We start from the raw sequence: 15,540 nt of genomic DNA on the forward strand, positions 1-15,540 counted from the left end.
TGTTCCAGCATGTGCAGAGTTAACCAGCTTCTATCTCACAAAGCATTTTAGATCTGCCTATCCCTCTGCCTGTGAATCCAAACAAATCATCCTTGGCTGACGTCTCTAGCTGTGTGCCGGTGACGTGCAGATTAATTTAGAGTGCACTTGCGGTAAGATCTTTAAATCTAGGTATCAGCCAGGGATGAAAACTAAGAGAAAAGGAAATCATTCAGAATCCCTACCGAAAAAACGAAGTGGCACAAGAAATATATAATACTTTAAAAAGGTTCAAGAATAAAAGCCAACACCCGGCCTTCTTATATGGAAGGTGGAGCAATCAGCTTAAAAGGTTATACCTGCAGAGAGTGCAGATTAGATAGCGCTATATGGAGCTCTGCAGAAGACGAGAGAAGATCATTCTCTGTATGCCAAAACCAGCAGACACAGGGAAGTGCTGCTGTACCTGTCATCAGGAGCCATTTTTCTGGCTCCTCCATACCCCCATAGAGATTATACATTGCAAAATAGTTTTTTAGAGTAAAACTGGCTTTTTCCAGAAAAAAAGTTAAGTTAGATGAAAGTTTACCTTTGTGTATGCAGTGCAGTGTCCCTAGTCCCATGGGAGTGGCCAGTGAGGAGAGGTTTCTCCCCCACCCTTGGGAAACCGCTCCGTCATGCATCGATTCCAAATAAAAACAACTCTCATGTCTCCCTTATCTCTCCCCCCTGTCACTTTCCCCCTCAAAATGTCATCCATGTCTGTCCCACTCCTTACTGGCCATTCCCATGGGACTAAGGACACAGCTCTGGATACAAAAAGGTAAACATTGATCCATCCTATCTTTTTTCGGATTAAGACAGTTTTACTATAAAACCTCTTTGGCAATGTGTACACTATTCTCTATGGAGACATGGGGGAGCCAGAAAAAGGGCTCCTGATGACAGGTTCTCTTTAAGAATCCTGAGCGCCTATGTTTATGTCTGGATTCACGCAGTCATAATGATCCTGTATTACAATAGCAAGAACTGGATGTGGATCTAATAACTCCAATTAACACCATCACACCTGTACTAAAATTATCAAAAAGTCTGATTGTGGAGCAGCACAGCGAGTATAATAGATCAAGTCCAATGGTGGGTGCATGCCTTCAACAAACCCGATCCACTGGTTTGTAAGTTCAGATATCCAAAAAATTGCAATGAGGCAGCACGGTAAGTAAAAAGGGGATCTTTATTCACCCATGGCAAAATAAAGTGCAACATTTCAGCTCATCCATAGATCCATATTATCAAGCATCTTACTGGAGTGCTGCCTCATTGCATTTTTTTGGATATCTGTACTAAAATGATTGTACCCCCTCCCTCCAGTACTGGGACAAAAGTATATCCATATGTCCATATTAAACAGGAGATAATATGAAAATAACATGACTGACTGAAACCAAAATTCTCAGATAAGCACACATATAAGCACCAGACACTAATGATTATGTTAATTAGTCTGCTCATTAATCCTTTAGTGCTCATATCACCCTGTATAGCTGCTAGACTCTCAATTATCACTTGTCAGTCCTGCTGGGATTTCTAGTGTCAAATCTAATGTCTGTAAGTGCTATGAGAATAGGATGTGTAACAGGCAAGAACATAGGATGAAGATGTGTGGAGATAATGTGATATAAATGATACGTTCTGTAACTTTATTGTATGGTGCCAAGTAACTGGATAGGACAGAACCATTGACATATCCAAGGTAGAAGAGAATGGAATTAGAAAGTACTAAATTACCCAATATTAGGGGTTTGTTTTTAGGCGGCAATGTTTTGGCAATAGCTCACTGTCACCTAAAGCCCTAATATTGGTTTATTTAGCTTTGTCTGGACAGAGCCGATCTGATGCTGACAGGTGCTTGATTTGTAAAGTGCTACGGAATATGATTGCGCTATACAAATAAAGATTATTATTATAATTACGGTATGTCACTTCTCCGCTTCCTATGTCTAAGGTACAAAACTGATAACATAGCGACTGCTGCAATGGTAGCAAAAAGGAAGGTAATAGGAAAACAGGCTTGTCCGGCCGCAGTTACAAGAGATTACTTAACGCCATGTTGCTAATAGCCCTGACAACACAGTTCAGATGCGTCTTTGACCAATGATATGTTTCCAATGGTGACAATTTGTCCCTGAATGAGTTGTAAGGTGTTCAGGGGGAAGCCATTACCTGGAGAAACACAAGTTTCCTGTTCTGAGTTTTGAAGGAACTCGAGTGGAGAGGGCATGGTGTTGATTTGCAAACGAGCTGCAAGAGATGCTGACATTCGAGGATAGGGACCTAGCATAAGCAAAGACATGCATAGAAATGTCAGCAATCTAGACATGCATCAGTTAACATACATATCATACACAGGTGAGGTAACCCTGGAGGCTGCCATTTTGTAGAGAAAGCTATTTGTAATATAGCCAGGGATTCATTTATGGAGTGAATGTACAAAATTATTTTTTGTGTCTTTCCGTCCCCAGTTCCTCATGCAAAACCCTACAAGATGGTTGCCATAATATGCTCAACATACCTAAATATTGGATAGTGGCTCTGTAAACCTTGAAGACTCTGTGTGATGGTGAAATACTTTTACTACCCCATTCAGAATCCTACAAAATGGCTATCTCTACCGATTGTAGATGATATATTCAACAAAGGAGGAGGAGTCATCCTCCTCCCTCAGCAACTCCTGAACTTTCAAGTTAACAGAGAAAACATACAAAACTAAAGAATGAAAAACTTAAAACAGAAAACAAGCAATCGAGCAAACCTCAGGCTGCACAAGACATGTAGAAACATATATTTTACTCTGCTTAAGATCCAAAACAAAAGAACGACGAGTAACCATCACAAACCACGAACAATGATAATAGTAGAATTATACAAAGAGCACATTGTTCTCATGACATTAATCCAGGACGATCAGGGTGATTAGTTGATAGTACAGTATTTTTCGGACTATACGGCGCACCGGAGTTTGAGGCGCACCATCAATAAATGCCTGATAAAACATCTAGGTTCATATATAAGGTGCACCGGATTATAAGACGCACCTGATTATAAGGATGAATGACCAGCAGGTGGCAGACATGTGCACAGTTCAAGGCAGCTGTTGTCTGTAAGTACGGTTCATATATAAGGTCACTGGACTATAAGGCGCACCTTTGATTTCTGAGAAAATCAAAGGATTTTTAGTGCGCCTTATAGTCCGAAAAATACAGTACAGTGATTTTTTTTTAATTGGAAAAAAACAATCTAGACAGATCACAGGCGTGACAAGCTACAAAAGCATTACATATCGACAATAAAAAACTAAATACAATGCCCCAAAAATAGAAAGAGACTATCCTAGCACTTCATCTGTCAAAATTGCAGTTATTTTAATCCCTCCCCTTTTAGCCTTTAAATGACACAGAACTGCCCCTTTAAATGCAAGTTGACACATTCTCCACCTCTTTGTGGTACCAGAAAATACTGGTATGTTGTCAATTTACTGATAATGAAGGATCTTTACCGAACTGATTAATAGGCTGATAAAAGGCACAACATGACGTGTTATTACACGACAAACTACTCCTTCCCATTACTGCTATTAGCGTAGTGAAGTATTGAATCTTTAGGATAGCCTGGTTACTATGCACATACCGATTAACAGCCTATATTATATTGCTAGGCTGAAAGTCCATAGTATTCATTTGTCTCAGATGACATAGGTTTAGGCCAAAAATGTCAAATGACTAAGATGATGCTAAATATGGCTCTTCTTGATAACATACATATTTAGCAGTTTTGTAAACAGCAAAGTAACAACTTGATACTCATGGGTTCCAATGTAAACTTTGCAACAGATTCCCTTGCTCCCCCCATAATAATAATAATAATAATAATAATAATAATAATAATATGTACTTATGCTGTATTTGTGTTTGGTGTTTTGGGACACAGAATAGGAGACAAAGATACTGCTACAGTTTCACACCACACAACATTAAGCTTCCAATCAACAATGAAAAAGGTTGGTCCAACTTCTTATTTTTGCTGAGATCTGCTTTGCTATGTTTTTTAGATAACACATTTGCTTAGATGTTCCCTAAACTATTGAAATTGACATGCATGAAAAATTACACTAAATTTGTTAATTTGAATGGGTGCCATCTATGATGAATACCATTAATGCTATTGTAATATGTTCTATGGTATACACACAGATTTCTGAGAACACTATCTACGCTACACGCTATGTAATGTCCAGACATACTGTATGTAAATGAAATATCGGCAAGTATGTAAATTTATATACTACAAAGCTTTCAATATATGTTATGTTTCCAAAATGTTACTTTCTAGTCATGAAGCCTCGTAAGTTCTTTGTAAATGATAAAAGCAGACTGATTACAGTCACCACTAGAGGGAGCCAACCTTATCCCACACACAGATGAATACATCTCCCATTGAATTCAACAATTCTGTATTTTATTCTAAGAACTGTTTTAATCACAATGTGTAAAGAGAACCTGGTGCAGACAGAATGATATTGAGCAGGAATACAAGATCAGATATATATTAGATATGTAGGTTTGCCAGAAAATAATTATTTAATCAGATTTTGGCATCAGTAATTGAAAGCTAAAACCAGGAGCAAATCTTTCCATTATATCTCTGTGTAGTCCCCACACCGGGTTTTGTCTCACAATAATTGACACTTGGCTATATGGTTAAAGATAACCCATCTAAAAGTCACCATTATGAGAAAGATAGGTGAAAACAGTGCACTGTATGCCATCTGCCAATGATGAGACATATGGGTGCTCCTGTTTGTAGGATGAGTCATGCAGTCTGGTGTGAATAGTCATGCAGTCTGGTAAGTTATTTGTAAATGATAAAACGCAGGCTGATTGTAGTCACCACTAGAGGGAGCCAACAGTATTATCCCACACAGATGAATAAATCTTCCACTGAATTCATTAAAGGGGTATTCCTGGAATAAGCATAATTCATATAGAAATGGGCACTCAAAATATAAGCTAATACGTAATTAGTTATTTAAAATTTTGCTCCCCTTAGCAGACAATGCTGTTGAAATAGACTGTAATGAAGAATTAAAATACTACTGGCCCTTTATTCAGTCCGTTAATTTATTCCGCGCTGTCCGTTGCAGGACAGAAGATGGCCGCTGGTCACATGTCCACATCACATATCCTGCACCTGCCTGTGCAGGTCATGTGATCACCACTATGTTTGGCTGTAGTCAGTTGGTTGCACTGCATCCAGTATGGCCAGTGTTGTGGTGATGGCAGTTACACATCATTACTATGGTAATGAAAGTCTGTTATATCATCACTGTTAGCAGAGCATAAGTGGTAGGAGGAGTTACTGAGAACTAAAGGATCATGGAACTTGCAGTTACCAGTGGCGGCCATCTTAGTGATAACTCCACCTACTTTAGAGAGGCCATAAACTTTGTAAATCATAAAATCAAATTATTTAAGCTCCGTTTTGTGACTAATGCCATTGAGTATTGTTGTATTCATTTAGTTATATCATCATGGGTTTTTGTGTTCATATTCCCGGAATACCCCTTTAACAATTCTGTATTTTATTTTAAGAACTGTTTTAGATACAGTGTGTAAATGGAACCTGGTGCAGACAGAATGATATAGAGCAGGAGTACAAGATCTGGTTGATATGTAGGTATGTTAGAAAATTATTATTCAATCAGATTTTTGCATCAGTTATTGAGAGCCAATACCAAATCTTTCCATTATATCTTATAGCTGTGTAGTCTACACAACTGGTTTTGGCTCACAATAGCTGATGCAAAAATCATGAAATAACTAAGGTGTGAACTGGCCCTAAGTATCATTTATTTGTTTCATATGTTTTGTAACTCATTCCCTAAGAGTCCAGTGGGTAACCCTGACAGCTACTCCTCCTGCTTTATTACTTGGTGTCCATATATTCCTCAGCATTTTCAAGGTGACATTTTAGCTTTCAGACAAGTTTTTACATTTTTTAACAGTATATGGACGGATATGAGAAAACCACACAAAACGTAAACAAAATAGACCGGCATTTCACCTCTATAGAGGGCAACTATGAAAGAACTCATTGTGGATTGTACACCCCAATGTTTCTTTATTAATAAGTGCCATGAAAATGAAAGGTAAAAGAAAAGTCTAGGAAGGAGAACATTGGTGGGTGACCATCACTAATCACTATTTAACAAATCATAAACTTTTTTCTAAGTAAAACTTCTTTAAAAACAAAAACATTCTTCATTTGCATATCACATGGGCAAAAGTCTATTCTGACTTACAGCATTTACCCTCAGTGGCTGCTGGAGGCATATATATATATATATATATATATATATATATATATATACACCACTGTTAGATGAGAAAAGCTTAGCTAATGACATAATATGCACATAGTGAGTACTGCACAACCGGTTACCTTCAGAAGTCTGTAGAATCAGGGTCTTACTGTAATGGCTGACCCCAGCTTTATTAAAGGCCTTGACCCGGGCATTATATGTACTGTTGAAATGAAGACCATCCACTGTGCACATTGTCTCCTTTCCGACGAAAACTTCCTGCAAAAGTAAGCAACGTGCATTGTGTAAAGTGTCCTTGCGTTTTCAACACAAGAAAAACATAAAGTGAGTCGTGGACAACCCCTTTAATACAGGAGTACTGCTGTAGTCTTACTAATAATAGAGAAAACTTATGGTAACTCTCTTTTTGACATTTAATAATTTGCAGCTCGGATTTGTGACTTCAATTTAACTGCACTGTGCTATGGCAGGGTGATTTATAGCATTTTATATATATATATATATATATATATATATATATATATATATATATATATATATATATATATATATGACTCCATGCTTTACACTGCACCACACAGCGGTGAAAAGGAGAGCTGATATCCATCACCATGGAAAGAATAACCCTCTACTGTGGAGACTGAATGAGGGAGATGATTCTCAATAAGTGGCGGGGGAAGGAATCAGGAGATCGGCCTTATTAACAGGCGCTGTGTATTGATGGACTCCTTGCAGCTCTGGGTAAGGGTTTATAGACTCCAGTATGAGGATTTACTACCTAAGACCTCTGCAGAGACGCTGTGTGTAGGACAGAACTGGGGAAATTGATGACCTGATAAGTCACCCGTTAACCATTTCTTGGATAAATCAATGCCATTTTTTACTTGGGATTGGCAAAACTAATCTGCAGGCGGCGATATCAGGTACATAATGTAAGTTCACTACTACGCATGACCCACACATACATGAGTATTCTTAGAAAGCAATGTTCAACATAAAACGAAAGGGGATCTCCAGCGATTTTATATAAATTTTTTCTTTTACATTATTGTTGACTTCCAACAAATTCTGGCACTGCACTGATTTTCAACATGGCCAAAGTGCACCCTTTATCAAACATCTTATAACATATAAAACAAGACCTCTCTTACCCTGAATTGACCGCCATTGCCGTCATCCAGCTCCAGAATATATCCTTCTGCTTGCACCATGGACATGGGGGGCTGTTTCCAGGACAGGGTAGCGCTGTTGTTCTGTGTACAGCACTCTTCCATCTGTAGCATTGGGGGCGCTGGTACTAAAGAGGGAACTAAGGGTTTAGGAAATGTAAGAGGGTTTAAGAGTTACCGTGAGAGGTCTCTAACCTCGCCATAACACTCCATTATGGACATGAAGAGTGGGGAAGAGAATACTGTGAAGTGCTAAGAAGTAGGGAGGATGTGACTTTGTTGGAAGGACCACTGAATGCAGGGGGTGGAAAGACTTCGGAATGGAGGACGGACTGCAGTGACTAATGAATGTAGGGGGGGGGGCTGCTGTGACTACTGAAAGAAGGGGGGGGGGGCTGCTGTGACTACTGAATGTAGGGGGGGGGGACTGCTGTGACTACTGAATGTAGGGGGGGAGGACTGCTGTGACTACTGAATGTAGGGGGGCTGCTGTGACTACTGAATGTAGGGGGGGGGACTGCTGTGACTACTGAATGTAGGGGGGACTGCTGTGACTACTGAATGTAGGGGGGCTGCTGTGACTACTGAATGTAGGGGGGGGACTGCTGTGACTACTGAATGTAGGGGGGACTGCTGTGACTACTAAATGTGGGGGGGGGCTGCTGTGACTACTGAATGTAGGGGGGACTGCTGTGACTACTGAATGTAGGGAGGGACTGCTGTGACTACTGAATGTAGGGGGGGACTGCTGTGACTACTGAATGTAGGGGGGCTGCTGTGACTACTGAATGTAGGGGGGACTGCTGTGACTACTAAATGTGGGGGGGACTGCTGTGACTACTGAATGTAGGGGGGACTGCTGTGACTACTAAATGTAGGGGGGACTGCTGTGACTACTGAATGTAGGGGGGCTGCTGTGACTACTGAATGTAGGGGGGGGCTGCTGTGACTACTGAATGTAGGGGAGGGACTGCTGTGACTACTGAATGTAGGGGGGGACTGCTGTGACTACTGAATGTAGGGGGGACTGCTGTGACTACTGAATGTAGGGGGGCTGCTGTGACTACTGAATGTAGGGGGGACTGCTGTGACTACTGAATGTAGGGGGGGCTGCTGTGACTACTGAATGTAGGGGGGACTGCTGTGACTACTGAATGTAGGGGGGGACTGCTGTGACTACTGAATGTAGGGGGGGACTGCTGTGACTACTGAATGTAGGGGGGACTGCTGTGACTACTGAATGTAGGGGGGACTGCTGTGACTACTGAATGTAGGGGGGCTGCTGTGACTACTGAATGTAGGGGGGACTGCTGTGACTACTGAATGTAGGGGGGACTGCTGTGACTACTGAATGTAGGGGGGACTGCTGTGACTACTGAATGTAGGGGGGCTGCTGTGACTACTGAATGTAGGGGGGGATTGCTGTGACTACTGAATGTAGGGAGGGACTGCTGTGACTACTGAATGTAGGGAGGGACTGCTGTGACTACTGAATGTAGGGGGGACTGCTGTGACTACTGAATGTAGGGAGGGACTGCTGTGACTACTGAATATAGGGGGGGGGCTGCAGTGACTACTGAATGTAGGGAGGGACTGCTGTGACTACTGAATGTAGGGAGGGACTGCTGTGACTACTGAATGTAGGGAGGGACTGCTGTGACTACTGAATATAGGGGGGGCTGCAGTTACTGCTGAATGTAGGGGGGGATTGCTGTGACTACTGAATAGAGGGGGGACCGCTGTGACTACTGAATAGAGGGGGGACCGCTGTGACTACTGAATAGAGGAGGGACTGCTGGTGAGTCCTGGGATAAAGTTACTGAGGCAACTGGAGGCTTAGTTCTGTCAAATCAGAGGCTACTGTGACTCCTGGGGAAGTGGGGTGCTGCTCATGGTTGCAAAGGAGAAGGGGTTACTACGAAAATGTTGTCAAGTCGTGTGGTACTGTGACGTGGAAGGGGAGAAGTTGGAAATAGAATTGGGCAGAAATGTGATGAACATAATGAGGATCTCTATTCTTTCTTCTGTTAGAGGGGGTAATTGCTGGAAGTATATGTAATGTCCTTACGGTCCCAGGTGCAGTGTTTACCCATCTGGGTCGTGGTGCCCACCCTTTACAACCTGAAGCTATTGGCTGCTAGATCGGTTTAAGAATTGTCTATACATACTCTTATAACAATGGACATATTTGTTCTAACCCATGCACTTATAACTGAATAGCTTATCTACAGGTATTTAGGACTAATAGACTAGCTGCATGCTGACAGACGCATGATTCTGCACAATTCAGAACAATTCTCGCCCTCAGCTGAACTCCAGAGATAAAATGGTTTGTCAGGTAGCCTTGGCAAAGCAGCAGGAGAAATTTTTATAAAAGCCTCTAATTCCAAATCTATTTCCAAAGCACACCCATTTACTAAGGGTAGCATGGCGCTTTGGCACATTACATTTTAGAGGTATGCCCCTGGGGCACATTTACTAAGCGTCGTGCTCCAGTTTTCTGGCAGACTTTGCATGTTCATTCTAGTGCAAACTGGTAGTTTAAGAATTGCCTGCACCACAATTATATTGTTTGTGACCCTTTTGTGTCACGGCTGCATCATTCTTCATACAACACAAATTTCTGCACTGAAAGGGGTGTTTTGGTGCACAGTCGCACAGTGCACCAGATTTAACATGTAAAGTCTGACAGAATTGTGTTGCACACCCCGGGGCTCATTTACTAAGGCTCCGCGGACCGCACAGACGTCGGATATTCCAACGATTTCGGTTTTGCGCTGGATTTAAAAGGGTATTGTGTCGCACGCAATCAGATTTAACTCAAATCGAGCATGAAAAAACAGAGGTACTCATAGATCCAGGCTCTGTGACTGTAGGATCTGTAGTAAACTGATCACATGCTGTTCCCTCTTCCCCCTCTCTCTGCCTTCTGTAATCTCACGGCAGCAGGGGAAGTTTCACACACACAGTGGGAGGGGAAAGAGTTTCTGCACAGTGTAACAGCCTGTGAATCTTCAGCATGGAAGGACACTGGTAACCCCCCTACTTCCCCCCAGAGCCCTTCCGGCTAATTAACATAATTGTATCACAGAGCCTAGATCTATGAATAAGTGGCCCTAGTTTATCATGCTTGATTTTGATGGTAGATTTCCTTTAAATTCTGGTTTAGATTACCAGCTTGTATATCATTACCTTTCATCTGTACAAAGTCCAGCTGATGGATTGACTGCAACAGAGGAGCGCTGTCCAGGTTTAAATCAAAGTCGGTGGTCATCCTTGGGGTAAGAGTTCCTTTGCCCCACTGATCCTCAGTCAAGTGGACTCTTCGTATAAGAGCATCAGATATCTAAGTAAAATAATGTCATTTTTGTGTTAGGACTAGGTGTCAAGTGATCTAGCAGATGAGATTGAGACCTGGGATCAGGTCCAATCAAAGACTCTAAAGCAGAATTATATAAAAAAGGAAGAGGGAGCGGAGTGTTGAGAGTTGTGAGAAGGATATATTGAGGACATAGGGACTTGGACATCCCTGGTGACTGTTTGCTAGCAGGGAGCCAGGTATACATTTATTTAAAAAAAAAATGGAAATTTGTATTAAAAAAGCTATAAGAACATGTTATAAGTTGAAAATCCTAATGACTGGTTCTCTATTATATTATAGGATAGGTGATAGACCCACACTTATTCAGCAGGACTAAAAGGGGTACTCACCTGAAGAAAACCACTTGGGTCATTCTCCTTTATAACTTCCAGACAATACTCCATCAATCCAGTTGTTTGGCGTAGTTTTACTGTGCAGTGAGAGATCTGATCTCGTACAACCTGAAGCAAAGCCATAAGAAAAGGAGAATCTTAGAATATTTCATTCTAGTACACAACCAATAGGAGCAGCAATAACAAAGCTTTATGTTAAAGGTCTCAATTCCATAGGGATGCTTACACAATAAAGATCATTTTAACCCCTTACTTTACAATTTTAGTCAGTTTTATAGCTGTTTTAGCTCCTATCACTCAGTGATGGTCAGTGTAAAATTCCAGGGTGTGAGAAGACACATTATTTTACATCTAGTTTTGTGAGCTGACAGTGTGTTTAGATTTTCAGGGTAAAAGGTTTATATACACTTTTATTTACCTTCTGAACATTGTACTAGTATCTGACACATAGAAAGAGAGAGATGAGACAGATCCGAGTTGAGATGATGAGCTGCCTATTACACACTGTCAGCTTTGCTACATATGTGTTCTCACACTATGAGATCTCCTGTGCCTGCCTCCCGCTTCCCCTTGATAACTTACCTGCCTGTAGCTTTCAGCTTCTCTCTCCTCACAATGTGTTGTTTGCTGGCAGGAAGTGACCCTAAGTCAAAAGTTACAGCGTTGTGTCTAGGGGCAACTGAAATTTTATACACCAGGACTGTTATGTATATATATGTGAAATTCTGTATTTTTGTTAATAACATTGAATTAGCTAATGTGTTATTTTGTTATACTGAGTACATATAAGAAACTTGTCTTTTAGCTATTGAGTAAATTTACATGAATATGGCAAAGGTCTCATCCACTACAGCATCCACTGCAGTATGATTTGTAAATCTTTTAATCAAGCAGAGATCAGGACTCAGTGGGGAATATTACTGAACTTAAAGGAAACATCTCATCAGCATTTACCTAAAAAAACTCTAAATCTCTAAACCACATAAAAATAGGAGGAGGAGCTTCACTTCAGATGCTGTAGAACAATGGAATGTGCAATGTGTTATTTTAAAGATGTGAATCTCATATTTTCAATAGCACCAGAATGTGGTTCTGTAGAGACCATAAGGAAGTCAGTTAGTTTCCTTAGTTGGAAATGCGAGCTGAAGATTAAGATCCATTTTCCATTTTTGTTTTCGGTTCTATACCACAATCCGTATGAAGTTGTATGATATTTTCATCTGTAAGATGACACCAGGCATGGTTCTAGGTGCTATAGAGTCCAAGACAGGGGTTCTTAAATTCATGCAGCCCTCCAACCACACAACATGACTCTTTACAGCTCATAGAGGAGAAATAGAAGTATGTAGTTAATCATAAACTTTCTCTCTTTATCTACTGTATCAGTAGAGAGAAGACTTTCATATACGCTGCTCACTAATAGAGAAGAAAGGAGCAGAAAAAGGGGTTGAGAAGTATATACCATAGTTTATTATTACCATCTCCAATATTTTATTTCTTAAATTAAAAAACAAACAAAACATTTGCTACACAGGTTAGGTTACACTTTAAATTGTGCATAAAGATCCAGAAGAATATAGATTAGATATAGTCCCTAGGAGATCTCTGTAGACTTTAGTAAGGGTGCCATTTTCAGAGACCAGATTGTAAGTGAAAGGAAAAATTCCAATATATCCACCTCTTACATTAGACAGTGCAAAGAGACAAAATGCTTACTTTGCAAATGACTTGATCTATATTACTGACACATTGATGGATAGTAGGAGGGTCCGTTATGTCATTGCGCTAACAGTTGTATTCATTTTTTGTGACAACAATCCCTGCTTCTCCCTAATTCATTTGCATCAGGTTTCACTAATGAAGTGCCTCGCTTGGCTTCGATTTCAGATTGTACTTAACCACAGACCACCTGACACTTACCCAAGCTGTGAATTATATTACCAATTTAAAGGTAATATAATAAACCACCACAAGTACCTTATGAATTAAGACCTCCCAGACTCAGCATAGCGGCATATTTCATAAAATCAACTTAGATATGCAATAAAGTCACAGAGGTGGAGAATGCAGCACTGAAGTCAAGCTCTCCCTGCCTCAGAAAGCTTCCTGCAATGTGATTATTGTCCTGCTTCTTTCAGGAAAGCCGACTAATGTCCAGAGATGTCAATCACAGTGGAGAGGGAGTTCTGATGACTACAGCACTAAACTCTCCCCCTGGTGAGTGTAAACTATAAACTAGTCTCATCAACTCATGAAAGCCGAGCTGTGTTTTTCTAATGGACAGAGATGGAACAGATTTTTTTTATAGATACAGTAGCATTACTTCAAGGGCGGGTGCATAAGCCTTGGCAGAACGTCTGGATAATTGGCTTTTTGCAGAAGTTTGAGCAATAATAACCAATTAGACAATGCACAGGCATAATACTAGCACATCGCTAAACAGCCAACTATATCTCAGCTTTCACATCCCATAATGAAGCACTACATCCCATAATAAAGCCCTTAATACTGTTGTTATGTGTATGCTTCCCCTGACCTTTTACACTTCAATACATTTCAGGGATAGATTGATGGCAATGTGACTGCATTATCAGACTGCACAGGGTTGTTTGTAGTCTGTTGCCATGGAGACACTTAAGTCTTCATAGGAAATATCTACACAAAACAACATAACTTTAGACCAAACAAAATTATTGAAGTGATTTAAAATATTGTAAAAGAGAATATATTCTCTAATGGCCCCTTTCTCGCATTAATATTTCAGTACAGGGAGAACAAAGAAGTCAATTGTGTTTGCCTTCAATTTACCATCACATGTCGAAGCCTCCAGGACACGGGCCGCCTTCCACATTTATAAAATCATTTAGGATTTAGTCTCCAGGAAATGCGATAGAAAAAGATTAATTATATCACAGCTGAGCTCCGGAGTAACACGAGGTGAGCTATGTAATGGATAGCTCAGCTCAGAACAGAAAATGGATTACACACCGGGGACCACAAACACAGAAAAACATGAAAGGTCCAGAAGAAAGAGAAGCGGGGATGTATGATTCCCCCCGAGACGGTGCCGCTCAGCCAGATTGGATATTGTCCCCGGCTTTTAACATTATGAAGCAGATGCAATTTGTTTTCACTGGAGAAGAGATTTTGTTCAGATAGTTAAAGACTTGTGCAGTGAGGAGGCCACATCGGCACTATTTTATGGGAAATGACCATAACATAATGCTGTAAATGTGGAGTGAGAAAGGGGATGTTTAGTTAAAGGGAACCTATCACCACATTTTCACAAATGTCCGTTATGTCATTGCGCTAACAGTTGTATTATTTTTGTGTGACCACAATCCCTGCTTCTCCTAATTAATTTGCATTAGGTTTCACTAATCAGGGCATCGCTTGGCTTCAATTACAGATTGTACTTAACCACAAACCAGCTGACACCTACCCAAGCTGTACACCCCCAATTTAAAGGTAATATAATAAACCACCACAAGTACCTTATGAATTAACACCTTCAAGACTATGTCCCTTTTATCACTCATCACGGTGGCATCTTTCATAAAATCCTATAGAGCCATTTTTTAAAAACAGATTTATTGATTTTCCATTTTAAGAAAGAACAAAACCCTTATTTTCGCTAAAAATTGTTTCTGTTACATCCCCATAAATCAACTTTATCTTATATTACCTGGCATCAGAGGTGGCGTGCCCTGCTTGGCCAGCCCCTTCCAGGGTGATGTCCTCTAAGGTCCTTTACTCAGGCCGCATTCACACAACCGTAAGCTTGCGCCGTACATATGTCCCCCAAAGACGGCATTGGCGGCATGGAGCGTACAGTGCCGTACACGCCTTACCTTTCAATGGAGAGGGGTCACTGTGTGTAAAAGCGTCTATGACACTTGTGAAGGGGTGAATTCGATCGCTGGTCTACCCCATGTATGTATTTGATCACATGGCAATATGGTGGTATGGTCACAGCAGCCTCCATGGACTTCTCCTCCCCATCATCCATGGAGGCTGCCTTGATTTTAATGCAATCAGATACATACATGGGATAGACCAGCGATCGAATTCACCCCTTCACAAGTGTCATAGACGCTTTTACACACAGTATTACTCTTTGAAAAATACCCCATTTGTCTAAACACGCACTGACTTTTCACTGTGACAGTAGTGAATTAGTAGCTGCAGTTCTGCTATGTCCTCCTGTCCTGACAGCTCGGCACACACACAGCCGCTGCTGATAGGAGATGGAGGAGCTGTGGAGTTATTCTGGAGGTGCTGCTGACCTGTTCTGTGCGT

At 40.9% G+C, this 15,540-nt stretch overlaps 1 protein-coding gene and 1 long non-coding RNA gene across 14 annotated transcripts in view; one reads left to right on the plus strand and one right to left on the minus strand.

The window, feature by feature from the left end:
• The window catches only part of TRIM9 (tripartite motif containing 9), a 57,684-nt gene that overhangs the window by 10,225 nt on the left and 31,919 nt on the right, over positions 1 to 15,540 (minus strand). For 5 of the 11 annotated variants that reach the window (XM_072116090.1, XM_072116089.1, XM_072116087.1 and 2 more), the window contains exons 4-8: positions 11,239 to 11,349; positions 10,720 to 10,873; positions 7,510 to 7,667; positions 6,478 to 6,616; positions 2,203 to 2,313 (exon numbers count right to left, since the gene is read on the minus strand). In XM_072116090.1, coding sequence (XP_071972191.1) covers positions 2,203 to 2,313; positions 6,478 to 6,616; positions 7,510 to 7,667; positions 10,720 to 10,873; positions 11,239 to 11,349 — 673 coding nt within the window. The remainder of the gene's footprint in view (positions 1 to 2,202; positions 2,314 to 6,477; positions 6,617 to 7,509; positions 7,668 to 10,719; positions 10,874 to 11,238; positions 11,350 to 15,540) is intronic. The other 6 variants (XM_072116095.1, XM_072116094.1, XM_072116093.1 and 3 more) reach the window with 3 other exon arrangements.
• On the plus strand, positions 5,241 to 15,107 carry LOC140069875 (uncharacterized). 3 transcript variants are annotated; one of them, XR_011848869.1, is made up of 5 exons: positions 5,241 to 5,483; positions 5,628 to 5,712; positions 6,940 to 7,099; positions 13,380 to 13,458; positions 14,006 to 15,107. It is a non-coding gene; the product is annotated as an uncharacterized lncRNA (long non-coding RNA). The 3 variants fall into 3 exon arrangements; XR_011848868.1 differs by lacking the exons at positions 13,380 to 13,458; positions 14,006 to 15,107 and adding an exon at positions 11,194 to 11,933; XR_011848870.1 differs by lacking the exons at positions 13,380 to 13,458; positions 14,006 to 15,107 and adding an exon at positions 11,194 to 11,933 and having other exon boundaries at positions 5,628 to 5,708.

Source organism: Engystomops pustulosus, chromosome 7 (genome assembly GCF_040894005.1).
Source record: "Engystomops pustulosus chromosome 7, aEngPut4.maternal, whole genome shotgun sequence".
Lineage (NCBI taxonomy): Eukaryota > Metazoa > Chordata > Amphibia > Anura > Leptodactylidae > Engystomops > Engystomops pustulosus.